General features: G+C 46.1%; 1 protein-coding gene across 2 annotated transcripts in view; it reads left to right on the plus strand.

Annotated features, from left to right (window-relative positions):
* The window catches only part of LOC106583531 (calcium/calmodulin-dependent protein kinase type 1-like), a 60,411-nt gene extending 46,548 nt beyond the window's left edge, over nt 1-13,863 (plus strand). For both annotated transcript variants that reach the window (XM_045705853.1, XM_045705854.1), the window contains 9 exons: nt 2,387-2,518; nt 4,343-4,417; nt 4,805-4,943; nt 5,676-5,802; nt 6,587-6,662; nt 7,450-7,562; nt 7,835-7,913; nt 8,715-8,802; nt 12,365-13,863. In XM_045705853.1, coding sequence (XP_045561809.1) covers nt 2,387-2,518; nt 4,343-4,417; nt 4,805-4,943; nt 5,676-5,802; nt 6,587-6,662; nt 7,450-7,562; nt 7,835-7,913; nt 8,715-8,802; nt 12,365-12,544 — 1,009 coding nt within the window. In that variant the 3' untranslated portion in view covers nt 12,545-13,863. The remainder of the gene's footprint in view (nt 1-2,386; nt 2,519-4,342; nt 4,418-4,804; nt 4,944-5,675; nt 5,803-6,586; nt 6,663-7,449; nt 7,563-7,834; nt 7,914-8,714; nt 8,803-12,364) is intronic.
* The last annotated feature ends 268 nt before the right edge of the window (nt 13,864-14,131 follow it).

Below are 14,131 nucleotides of genomic sequence, written 5' to 3' on the forward strand. Positions count from 1 at the left end.
GGATTCAGGTCTGGGGAACGGGCGGGCCAGTCCATAGCATCAATGCCTTCCTCTTGCAGGAACTGCTGACACACTCCAGCCACATGAGGTCTAGCATTGTCTTGCATTAGGAGGAACCCAGGGCCAACCGCACCAGCATATGGTCTCACAAGGGGTCTGAGGATCTCATCTCAGTACCTAATGGCAGTCAGGCTACCTCTGGCGAGCACATGGAGGGCTGTGCGGCCCCCCCAAAGAAATGCCACCCCACACCATGACTGACCCACCGCCAAACCGGTCATGCTGGAGGATGTTGCAGGCAGCAGAACGTTCTCCACGGCGTCTCCAGACTCTGTCACGTCTGTCACATGCTCAGTGTGAACCTGCTTTCATCTGTGAAGAGCACAGGGCGCCGGTGGCGAATTTGCCAATCTTGGTGTTCTCTGGCAAATGCCAAACGTCCTGCACGGTGTTGGGCTGTAAGCACAACCCCCACCTGTGGACGTTGGGCCCTCATACCACCCTCATGGAGTCTACACTACACCACTGGTGTGTACATGCTTGCAACTATGCGTGCGTCCATCCGTCCGTGCGTGTGTGCTCATTTGTGCATGCGTGTGTTTTTTGCTAGATACCAACCAAACTGTTATGTGGGTTCACTAGGTTGTTCTTTTTTTTGTTCCATTCCTTCTATAAAATCTAATAATAGCATCAAACTCTTTTTGCACCTGTGAGTGTGCGTGTGCGCGGAACAAGGGGAATGAGTCACACCAGAGAGCATAAACAGAAACCAAACAGCCCAATACATCCAAACTGTCATGGGGCGATGCAGGAGTAGATGGGAGGCAGGCAGGCAGGCAGGCTGGCTTAGATACAGTTAGGGAGGTAGGTACTGTAGGTACAGTAAGATAGGTAGGTAGATATAGATATACATCTTCATTGTCATCTGTCTCTGATTGCACAGTGGCTGTGTGTGTTTCAGAGTGGTCTATTGAATAATTCACAATGGTGACATTACTGTAGTGCCTCTAAAGTGTTCTTCCATGTGAACTTTGAGAGTGACATTGAGGGTGGTGGGGACAACAAAAAGCACACAAGTTATCCGGAATAGCAGTGAGAGAGAGAGAGTGGTGAGCGAGAGAGTGGCTTGTAGAAATAAAAAAGGAAATGCTTTATCATCTCAATAATAGATAGATGGAGTGCAGTTTTTGTGGGAGTCAGACAGGGTTCGGATGGCTGATGTGGATGGATTGTTATGATGGCTGGTGATGGTGAGTGAGAGAAAACCCAGTCATGTTTTTGTTTGTACAGCCTCTTCTCGGCCCCACGGGACCCGGCTGCCATGACACACACGGCTGTGAGAGGCTGCTGGCCTGGGACGTACCGTGCAGTGCTTCTGGGGTTGGATGAGGGGACGGACAGCATGTGATGTTCTTGTTATTATAACTCGCCCTCCGTAGGGAAACCCTCCATGGGTGGAGAGACAACCTGTGGTGCTGCTGGGAAGGGTGGGGTGGGTGGGATGGGAGACACAGGATGTGCCTGGTTAGAGACTGGCCGTGGGGACACGTTCCCTGGGTAGAGAGGTGCTGCCTGCTGGGCTACTGGGATCGCTTAGAGACAGACACAATGTGCCTAGTTATAGCTGACATGGGGATCCCCTCCCTCGGTGGAGAGAGCCTACGGTGCTGGGAGGTATCATGGGAAGGATAGGATGAGAGACCGGCAGGATGTGCTTGGTTAGACCATGGGGATCCCCTCCCTAGATAGAGAGACACTGTGGTCTTGGGAGGGAAGGGAATTGTGGACACTGGACAGAATGTGCCTGCTAATAGTGACTGGCCATGGGGAATGGGTTAGGGTTGGACAGGTTGTGGCTGGTTAGGCCTGGGGGATCCAGGGGGATCACCTACCTTGGTGTGTGTTCTCGAGGGGGAAGGCTCTGTCTGTACCCACACTCGCCCCACCATGAGTCATGCAGCTCACGTGCAAACACTGTCCGAGCAAAGTGAGCCACACAAACACACACACAACACACACACACATCACGCACACAGGGTGGACACTCGCCTTATTTCCCAGGAACTCCACCTATTCATTTGACCCCGAACCTTTCCTCTTATTTAAATGTCACTATCGTTTTAGTGACCCACCTCAGATACAGGCCATATTGACTTGGGGTCTTGGGACCAAGACTAGCTGCCTCACTTTTTCATTGGTGGCATACGTTCAGTAACCACCCTTTAATACAGTTTACTGCATTTGTTTGTTAATGTACAGCATTTGAATTGGTCTTTGCAGTTAGTAAGTGTAACTGTACGTGTGTGTGTGTGTGTGTGTGTGTGTGTGTGTGTGTGTGTGTGTGTGTGTGTGATGTTTTTGAAAATGTGTGTTTCCTGTGTTGCAGGGGGGCGTTCTCGGAGGTGGTGCTAGCGGAGGAAAAGGGGACCCAGAGGCTCGTAGCCATCAAGTGTATCCCAAAGAAGGCTCTGGAGGGCAAGGAAAACAACATTGAGAATGAGATCGCTGTGCTGCACAGGTCAGTAACACAGAGAATGAGCTCACCGTGCTGCACAGGTCAGTAACATAGAGAATGAGCTCACCGTGCTGCACAGGTCAGTAACATAGAGAATGAGCTCACCGTGCTGCACAGGTCAGTAACATAGAGAATGAGATCGCTGTGCTGCACAGGTCAGTAACATAGAGAATGAGATCGCTGTGCTGCACAGGTCAGTAACATAGAGAATGAGCTCACCGTGCTGCACAGGTCAGTAACATAGAGAATGAGCTCACCGTGCTGCACAGGTCAGTAACATAGAGAATGAGCTCACCATGCTGCACAGGTCAGTAACATAGAGAATGAGATCGCTGTGCTGCACTGGTCAGTAACATAGAGAATGAGCTCACCGTGCTGCACAGGTCAGTAACATAGAGAATGAGCTCACCGTGCTGCACAGGTCAGTAACATAGAGAATGAGCTCGCCGTGCTGCACAGATCAGTAACATAGAGAATGAGATCGCTGTGCTGCACTGGTCAGTAACATAGAGAATGAGCTTGTCGTGCTGCACACGTCAGTAACATAGAGAATGAGATTGCTGTACTGCACAGATCAACACAACACACTGCAGCGCACCGCACCACCACATAACACAATATCTTTAATAATACCAGGTTGTTCCCCCATCATCAGTCATTGAAATGACTTAATAGTCCTTATGGTCAGGAACGAGGCTGAGGGATCATAACACACAGGGTCTATCAATGTAAAGGACTGACTGCATGGTATTGATTGGCTCATCGTGGTAATGTACAGCAGAGCCAGCTTGATGCAAAGCAGTAGTATGTGGTTATAGTATATGTGATTTTAGTATATGGAGGTCAATGGAGAAAGGGGACTGGCTGGATTCATGTTATGGTATGGTATAGTATAGTATGGAATGGTACGGTATCTATGTGTCAGTAGAAACAGTGGGTTGTTCACCAGAAATGTCAGGAGTAAAGAAGATAGCCCTATTTTTAGTGTCCTTGTTGCCAGGGTAACATCACACACAGAGGCGGAGGGAGATTGTGTGTGTGGAGTTCCTTTCAGTAGTGTGATGAAGGAAGAGAAAGAGAAGGAGAGAGAGCAAGAGAAGGCGAAAGAGAGAGCGACAGCAAGAGAGAGAGAGGGGTTTGTGATGAGGGAGAAGTAAACAGAGGGTGATACAAAGAAATACTCAGACAGACACTGACTCGGATCCCAACACACTTATACTTTCTCCTTCCTCCTCTCTCCTTTACAGCAAGAACACACAGTGTCACATATCACCTACATAACTGCTTATAACAACAGAGCAATGTCCTGCTTCAGCCTTGATTGTCTCTTTCTTGGCTTGTGTATTACCAGTGCTGTTTTTGCCAGCGTATTTCCCTCAGTCACTGTAGAACTCCCCCTTACTGGCTAGTTTCTCTCTCATCAGTGGTGCTGAATGAAGACATGGACACAGGTGTTCAACCAATGTCAGCCGCTGGCCCCGTATTCTGGCTAGAGATTATGAAACACTCATCTATGTCAGACCACTGTTTGATGTGGTGAGAAAACAACTGGCCCTACGATATGGCTAGTTCTGTATTGATTGGATCCCGTATAGAGCTCTTTCATTGAGCATTAACCTAATGTTTTTGTTTGTGGCGCTCCTACACACTCTTACACATAGCAATGGTGCCACCTGGCGATCATATGACAGTATTGTGAGTGAGACACCGTGGGGCATCATAGCACTGCTGGAAAACATTGGGCATTGTTCATGTTGTCAGGGCTGGCATTGTACTCATAACAATATCCATGTATTTCTGTCTTACTCTGTCTTTTTGTCTTTTCAGAATCAAGCACACCAACATTGTTTCACTGGAGGACATCTTTGAGAGCACGTCCCACCTGTATCTGGTCATGCAGCTGTGAGTCTCCTCTTTCTTCTGTCTGTCTGTCTGTCTGTCTGTCTGTCTGTCTGTCTGTCTGTCTGTCTGTCTGTCTGTCTGTCTGTCTGTCTGTCTGTCTGTCTGTCTGTCTGTCTGTCTGTCTGTCTGTCTGTCTGTCTGTCTGTCTGTCTGTCTGTCTGTCTGTCTGTCTGTCTGTCTGTCTGTCTGTCTGTCTGTCTGTCTGTCTCTCTCTCTCTCTCTCTGGTAATGTTGCATTAAACATGTTCCTTATTCAGTGTTCTGTTAGGAATACTGTAGGTCACAAATCGGGGACAGATTGGGGGATTGGTTTGGAGTATGAGTTCAATACATGTGGGTGTGTGTAAAGCCTCTCCCTTTAATGTTTCTCCTCTGTGTCTCTATCAGGGTGTCTGGAGGGGAGCTGTTTGACCGCATCGTAGAGAAGGGTTTCTACACAGAGAGAGACGCCAGCCAACTCATCCACCAGATCCTGGACGCTGTCAAATACCTCCATGACATGGGCATCGTACACAGGGACCTGAAGGTACTCCAACTCTTCACATACAAACACGCACGCGCACACACTCAAACACACACACATTTACACATGCACGCACGCACACAAATACATACACACATCTCCATGACATGAGCATCCTACACAAGGGACCAGAAATTAGGGCTCAGAAGAGGGGAGAGGGCTGATCTGTTTGCTTACTCCTTGGAGAGTCAGTATGTAAGAACTTGTACACTACTCTTGTGCAATTGTAATGGATCCTGTAGAAATAGATACAAAGATGCATTAGATGCTGTCCATAAGTTATGTACTCAAACAAAATAACCACTCTCGTTACGCGTTGTCTTGCATTGCCACACATCCATGTCTCGTGTTCACCAACGTGAGAAATCTGGAAATCGAGGTTAATTTACATCCCAGGCTGTATGGAGGTACCAATGTACTGCCACAACAGCTTGTCTTGCCAATTCTTTCTTACCAGAATCATTAAGGTTTCTGTGAGAAAAGCTTCAATTAAACCAAGTTGTATTAATTTTTACCCTCCTCTTTTTCTCCCATCCTCTCTCTTTTTCCCCTCCTCTTTTTTCTGCCCCTTCTTCTTTTTTGCTCTCTCTTTTCCCCTTCTCTCTCTCTTTTTGTCTCTATCTTTTTCTTTCACTTTTTTCTCTCTATTCCTCTCTCTTTTTCTCTATTTCTCTCTCTCGATACTACCTTAACCCTACAATCTCTCTCTCTCTTTCTCTCCCTGCCTCTCGGTAGCCAGAGAATCTGTTGTATTACAGTATGGACGAGGACTCTAAGATAATGATCAGTGACTTTGGCCTGTCTAAGATCGAGGACACAGGCAGTGTCATGTCTACAGCCTGTGGGACCCCAGGATACGTGGGTAAGGTGTGTGTGTGTCCGTGGGTGTGTGTGTGGGATCTCTCTCACTACCCCCTCACTCTCTCCCTGATCCACTGACAACCTCCTCTGAAGCATGCTATTATATTGGAGTGCTATTGTGTCATCTGTTAGTGCTTGAAAAGCACACACTCTCTCAATTCAATTCAAAGGGGAAACATATGTTAACATTGCCAAAGCAAGTGAAATCTCTATATCTCTTTCTCCCTCTCTCTCTTTCTCTATCTCCCTTTTTTTCTCGCTCTCTCTCCCTTTCTCACTCCCTCTCGCTATCTCTCTCTCTCTGTTTGATGTTGCCCACTAGAGCTCTGATTGAGAGGGTAAAACAAGAACTTCAATGGGCTCTGTCTCAGTCACTCTCTCTCCCTCTGTCTCAGTCACTCTCTCTCCCTCTGTCTCAGTCACTCTCTCTCCCTCTGTCTCAGTCTCTCTCTCCCTCTGTCTCAGTCACTCTCTCTCCCTCTGTCTCAGTCACTTTCTCTCCCTCTGTCTCAGTCACTTTCTCTCCCTCTGTCTCAGTCACTCTCTCTCCCTCTGTCTCAGTCACTCTCTCTCCCTCTGTCTCAGTCACTCTCTCTCCCTCTGTCTCAGTCACTCTCTCTCCCTCCCTCTCTGTCGCCATCTCTGTCTTTCGCTCGCTTCCACTCTCTCTTTGTGTCCCCCTCTCCCCTTTGTCTTTCTCAGTGCTCCTGTCCCTCTCTCCATCTCTGTCTTTCTCATTCTCACTCTCTCCTTCTTCTGACTTCGCTGTTTCATGTTATTGGCAGCTCCTGAGGTGTTGGCTCAGAAACCGTACAGCAAAGCAGTAGACTGCTGGTCCATCGGAGTCATCTCCTATATTCTGTAAGTCATCTGCTTAGTACTCTAACACAAATACAGTCCCTCATACTCTGTATACTGGTGCCTGTGCATTTAAACATCTGTTATATTCATGGGTTGCACCTCAGTCACTCGGTCGCGTCGTTGCCATTGTTATGAACGTTGTACATAGCGCCGTAACCATAATGATGACCAACTGATGATTGATGCCCAGTCATTCTGAGTGGGGGCTGATGACGGTACAGTGGCTTAGAAATACGATGACAGTGCTAAAGAAGGCAAATCGTTTGTACGAAACAACTTTGCCATCATTATGATACCGTCAAATGTACTTAAAGAAAGGGCAATGTTGCCATTAGATAGCAAAGTTTGTCAAAAATAGCTAGCAATGCTAATGTTAGCTAGCTAAAATTTGGTGCTAGCTAAAATTTGGTGCTGTCCCCTCAAACTAGCTAGCTAAATACTGCATCTAAAGTCAATCTGGTGACTTCACAATGATGACAAAAGATTGTCCAAAAATTATATTGTGTTTCCAAACCACTGTAATGCACTTTTAATGAAATCTTAATTGGCGCCAATTGACAATGCATTGAGCAGCTCATTCCAAATGTTCAAAAATGGTTCTGTGCATGACCTTCACACCTCCACATTTATGTCTGAGAAAGTACAGTCCATCTGTGGCTGGGACTCTTGGCACTTAATAGCACTATAGGGATATTATATCCTAACCAAATTTATATTGGACATTTTATTATCTGGGTTCAATGTATAGAGCAATAACTGTTACCTCATGTTATATGAACTCTTTCAGGTTATGCGGATACCCTCCGTTTTACGACGAGAACGATGCTAAGCTTTTTGAGCAGATACTGAAGGCAGAGTATGAGTTTGACTCTCCGTACTGGGATGACATCTCCGATTCAGGTAGCTTAAACCCCCATTTTCCTTCGTTTAAAAAAAATAAAAATAATAATAGGGACAAACAGAAAAAAGACAGAGGATCACATACACAAAACAAACTGAATCAAATTCAAATAGCATGAATCCTTTTCAATGATCTGTAATTATTTCAAAGACATAGATTACATTTGACTGTGAATTAATACCATGTCTATTTTGTGTGGAATTGTAAGTCATTAGTTATACTGTATTATATCTGTTCTGAAATGATTTGAAACTGTTTTTATTCATTCCAGCTAAGGACTTTATCTGTCACCTGATGGAAAAAGACTTTATGAAGAGATATACCACTGATAAAGCACTTCAACACCCCTGGTAATACAAGATTTCCTTACCCCTAACTCCAGCTACATGTCCACATCCCGGTTTAACCCTAACCCTAGCCTCAACCCTAACCCTAGCCTCAACCCTAACCCTAAACCTAGCCTTAACCCTAACCCTAAACCTAGCCTTAACCCTAACCCTAGCCTTAACCACAAACCTAAGCCTAGCTTCATCTCCACATCCCGGTTCAACCCTAACCCTAGCCTCAACCCTAACCCTAGCCTTAACCACAAACCTAAGCCTAGCTTCATCTCCACGTCCCGGTTCAACCCTAACCCTAGCCTCAACCCTAACCCTAGCCTCAACCCTAACCCTAAACCTAGCCTTAACCACAAACCTAAGCCTAGCTTCATCTCCACATCCCGATACTACCTTAACCCTACACTCTTAGAAAAAAGGTGCTATCTAGAACCTAAAAGAATTCTTCGGTTGTCCCGATGGGAGAAACCTTTAAAGAACCCTTTTTTGTTCCAGGTAGAACCCTTTCCACAGAGAGTTTTTCATGGAACCCAAAAGGTTTCTACTCGGAACCCAAAAGGGATCTACCTAGAACCTAAAATGATTATCCTATGGGGACAGCCAAATAACTATTTTGGAACCCTCAACCACAACTCTAACCCTAGCCATTGCTTCATGTCCACATCCTGGTTCCCCAAGCCCTTCAATGCATGCTTGCGTAACATTCAGGCTGGTTAAACCAGGCTAGGATGTCTACGTCGCATAACTCAAACTTTAAACTTCTGACAGCTTGCTCTCTTTCTCTCTCTAAACTCTCGCTTTTCCTGTTTGCAGGATCTGTGGAGACACAGCTCTTGATAAGAACATCCATGAATCTGTCAGTGCTCAGATAAAGAAGAACTTTGCTAAAAGTAAATGGAAGGTCAGTGGCTCAATATTACTGCTTTGATAACTCTAATTTTCTTTCTACTTTTGTTCTTCTATCTGTCTCATGTACACTACATGACCAAAAGTATGTGGACACCTGCTTGTCGAACATCTCATTCCAAAATCATGGCCATTAATATCAGTTGGTCCCCCCTGTTCTGCTATAACAGCCTCCACTCTTTTGGAATGGCTTTCTATTAGATGTTGGAACATTTCTGTGGGGACTTGCTTTTATTCAGCCACAACAACATTAGTGAGGTGGAGCACTGATGTTGACTGATTAGGCCTGGCTTGCAGTTGGCATTCCAATGAATCCCAAAGGTGTTCAATGGGGTTGAGGTAAGGCCTCTGTGCAGGCCATTCAAGTTCTTCCACACCAATCTCAACAAACCATTTCTGTATGGACCTGTGCATGGGCACGGGGGCATTGTCATACTGAAACAAGAAAGGGCCTTCCCAAAACTTGACACGAAGTTGGAAGAATGTCATTGTATGCTGTACCGTTAAAATGTCCTTTCACTAGAACTAAGGGGCCTAGCCCGAACCATGAAAGCCCCAGACCATTATTCCTCCTCCACCAAACCTTACAGATGGCACTATGCATTTTTATACATTTTTTTATTTATTGATTTCAACTTTATTTAACCAGGTAGGCTAGTTGAGAACAAGTTCTCATTTACAACTGCGACCTGGCCAAGATAAAGCAAAGCAGTGCGACAAAAACACAGAGTTACACATTGGATAAACAAACGTACAGTCAATAACACAATAGAACATCTGTATACTGTGTGTGCAAATGAAGAAAGGAGGTAAGGCAATAAATAGGCCATAGTGGCGAAGTAATTTCAATTTAGCAATTAACACTGGAGTGAATGATCTGCAGATGAGGATGTGCAAGTAGAAATACTGGTGTGCAAAAGAGCAGAAAAAAATTAACAAATATGGTGATGAGGTAGTTGGTTGGATGGGCTATTTACAGATGGGCTGTGTACAGCTGCAGCGATCGGTATGCTGCTCTGACAGCTGATGCTTGAAGTTAGTGAGGGAGATATAAGTCTCCAACTTCAGTAATTTTTGCAATTCGTTCCAGTCATTGGCAGCAGAGAACTGGAAGGAAAAGTGGTCATAGGAGGTGTTGGCGATGACCAGTGAAATATACCTGCTGGATCGCGTGCTACGGGTGGGTGTTGCTATGGTGACCAGTGAGCTGAGATAAGGCAGAGCTTGACCAAGCAATAGATGACCTGGAGCCAGTGGGTTTGGCGACGAATATGTATCGAGGACCAGCCAACGAGAGCATACAGGTCGCAATGGTGGGTAGTATATGGGGCTTTGGTGACAAAATGGATGCATTGTAGACTGCCTCCAATTTGCTCAGTAGAGTGTTGGAGGCTATTTTGTAAATGACATCGCCGAAGTCAAGGATCGGCAGGATAGTCAGTTTTACGAGGGTATGTTTGGCAGCATGAGTGAAGGATGCTTTGTTGTGAAATAGGAAGACGATTCAAGATTTTATTTTGGATTGGAAATGCTTAATGTGAGTCTGGAAGGAGAGTTTACAGTCTAGCCAGACAACTAGGTATTTATAGTTGTCTACACATTCTAAGTCAGAACCGTCCAGAGTAGAGATGCTAGACGGGTGGGCAGGTGCGGGCAGCGATCGGTTGAAGAGCATGCATTTTGTCTTACTAGTGTTTAAGAGCAGTTGGATGCCACGGAATGAGTGTTGTATGGCATTGAAGCTCGAGAGATGGATCAAAGAATCACCCGCAGCAAGAAAAGAGTCGGCCTGAGAATTGAACCCTGTGGCACCCCCATAGAGACTGCCAGAGGTCCGGAAAACAGGCCCTCCCATTTGACACACTGAACTCTATCTGAGAAGTAGTTAGTGAACCAGGCGAGGCAGTCATTAGAGAAACCAAGGCTGTTGAGTCTGCCGATAAGAATATGGTGATTGACATAGTCGAAAGCCTTGGCCAGGTCGATGAAGACGGCTGCACAGTACAGTTTTTTATCGTTGGTGGTTATGAAATCGTTTAGGACCTTGAGCGTGACTGAGGTGCACCCGTGACTAGCTCGGAAACCGGATTGCATAGCAGAGAAAGTACGGTGGGGTTCGAAATGGTCGGTGATCTGTTTGTTCACTTGGCTTTCGAAGACTTTAGAAAGGCAGGGCAGGATGGATATAGGTCTGTAACAGTTTGGGTCTAGAGTGTCTCCCCCTTTGAAGAGGGGGATGACCGTGGCCGCTTTAAAATCTTTAGGAATCTCAGACGATACGAAAGAGAGGTTGAACAGACTAGCAATAGGGGTTGCGACGATGGCGGCGGATAATTTTAGGAAGAGAGGGTCCAGATTGTCTAGCCCAGCTGATTTGTAGGGATCCAGATTCTGTAGCTCTTTCTGGACATCAGCTGTCTGGATTTGGGTGAAGGAGAAATGGAGAGGGGGGGCTTGGTCTAGTTGCTGCAGGGGGTGCAGTGTTTCCTAGCCTCAGTGCAGTGGGCAGCTGAGAGGAGGTGCTCTTATTCTCCATGGACTTTAGTGTCCCAAATCTTTTTGGAATTAGTGCTGCAGGATGCAAATTTCTATTTGAAAAAGCTAGCCTTTGCTTTCCTGACTGTGCATATTGGTTCCTGACATCCCTGAAAAGTTGCATATCGCAGGGACTATTCGAAGCTCGTGCAGATGGCGTTCTCCTGGCATTCGCCAAATCCAGATTTGTCTGTCGGACTGCCAGATGGTGAAGCGTGATCCCTCACTCCAGAGAATGCATTACTACTCCTCCAGAGTCACATGGCGGTGAGCTTTACATCACTCCAGCCGACGCTTGGCATTGCGCATGGTGATCTTAGGCTTGTGTGCAGCTGCTCGGCCATGGAAACCCAAACCCAAGCTCCCGACAAACAGTTATTGTGCTGACGTTGCTTCCAGAGGCATTTTGGAACTCTGTAGTGAGGGTTGCAACCGAGGATAGACGATTTTTACACGCTTCAGTACTCGGCAGTCCCGTTCTGTGAGCTTCTGTGGCCTACCACTTCGTGACTGAGCCGTTGTTGCTCCTAGACGTTTCCACTTCACAATAACATCACTTACAGTTGACTGGGGCAGCTCTAGCAGGGCAGAAATGTCACGAACTGACTTGTTGGAAAGGTTGCATCCTGTGACTGTGCCACGTTAAAAGTCACTGAGCTCTTCAGTAAGGCCATTCTACTGCCAATGTTTGTCTATGGAGATTGGATGGCTGTGTGCATCAACTTGATGCACACAACACCTGTCAGCAACGGGTTTGGCTAAAATAGCCAAATCCACTAATTTGAAGTGGTGTCCACATACTTTTGTATATATAGTGTATATGGTAAATCACTGTGCTTTTATCACCTTCCCCTCTCGCTCTCTCTTTCTTTCTGTCTCTCTATCTCTTTCTTTCTCTCACCCCCCTTTCTCCTCCCTATCTCTCAACCCCCTCCCCCTCTCTCGCTCCCCCATCATTCTCTCTCTCCCTCTCCCCATCCCCCCTCTATCTCTCTGTCCCTCCTATCACTATCCTTACACAGCAAGCATTCAACGCCACAGCAGTGGTGAGACACATGCGGAGGCTGCAACTGGGTACCAGTCTAGAGAGCCCCAGCCAGATCACCCCCACAAGCCCCTGTCATGCCCACACACTCCTGCTGCGGGAGGAGGACAAGGAGGAGGAGGGACCGGGGATAGAGGAGGAGGAGAGCTGTAAGTGAGACAAACACTGAGCTTGTCCCCCACTCAGCCAGCCAGCCACTTATCTCTCTCGCCCTCTCTCTCTCTCGCTCTCTCTCTCTCGCTCTCTCTCACTCAGACTCTTACTCTCTCTCTCTCTGAGCACATAGCCTACAGTACTGTTGAGCCTCTGAGCACGTACAGTGGTGTGTACAGTACTCTAGTGATACTCTAGTAGTACAGCACTCTAGTACAGCACTGTGGAGTACCGTCCCTGTCATCTCCTCTCCCCTCCTCTCCAGTGTCATACTGTGAGGATGAGCAGCAGCGCGGTAGTGCAGAGGGCAGTTCCGACCGGGACAGTCTGACGAGTTGCACCTACTGCTGCAGGCCAGCCAGTCACGTCTGAGTGGCCACAGACCCCCCCCTTTGTCGACATGGGATACGTATGTTTCCATGGAGCCACCGAGAGCCCGCCCTGTCTGCCTAGTCTAGCCATGAATGCAGAGTGATGTTATGACAGGCTGTGTCCAGTAGAGTAGGGTGGTGATGAGACAACCAGCAGCCATGTCCAGAGCCACCTTCTAGCTCCAGATGCTTGCCCAGAATAAACCATCTACAGTTACTTTTAGAGGGGAGTTTTGGATGCAGGTATTACTTTGTTAAATTCAATGTCCACAAACACTGATGTTTGTGTAGAGTATGCGGTAACACTTTACTTGACACCCAGCATCATAACCATGTCATAATATGGTCATAACACTGTCATAACACATATATTTAAACCTGTTGTGACATACATGGCATTATTTTATGGCTCTACATAAGTGTCAAAACACACATTTATTCAAATGTGTTTTTCACTGTCATGAAGTTTCCTTTTGTTTTAAAGTCCTTTGTTGTTGTTGTAATAAATTCTTTAATTTTTTTTCATCATATTTTAAATAACTTGCAGACACTGTCATGAAGCATTACGACTATCCTGTGTCACTTTACTTGGACTAAGAAAATTCACTTTATGACACTGTCAAGAAGCATTATGACCATCATAATCATATAAGCCAGATAGGCTTATCACGTACATGCCCTTATGTCAGTCACAAAGAGCGTGCCTTGTCCTGCTCCTGAAATCTGCTCCTGCACTCATCCCAGTCATCAGCAACCTAGCATTGACGTAGGTACATGTCTGACATCAATTTGTGCTCAATTACTGTAGAATGCTAATTTAGTATGGTCAATTTCATAAATTGGAATATAACAAACATTATTGAGAAGTAGGTTATGGTGTAATGGAATGTTTTGCCTTGTGTGGTAGGTTTTGTGGGTTTTGATATTCTCATGTAGGTGTCATAACCAGCCACAGAATGATGCAATATTTGTCACAACAGGTCTAAATATGTGTCATGACAATGTTATGACCATATTATGACAGGTTATGACAAGTTATGTCAGCTGTTATGACATACTACACACCCGTTCAGAATCACTACTCTGGACGGTTCTGACCTAGAATATGTGGACAACTACAAATACCTAGGTGTCTGGTTAGACTGTAAACTCTCCTTCCAGACTCACATTAAGCATCTCCAATCCAAAATTAAATCTAGAATTGGCTTCCTATTTCGCAA

The sequence above is a fragment of the Salmo salar genome, chromosome ssa22 (genome assembly GCF_905237065.1).
Source record: "Salmo salar chromosome ssa22, Ssal_v3.1, whole genome shotgun sequence".
NCBI classification, from domain to species: Eukaryota; Metazoa; Chordata; class Actinopteri; order Salmoniformes; family Salmonidae; genus Salmo; species Salmo salar.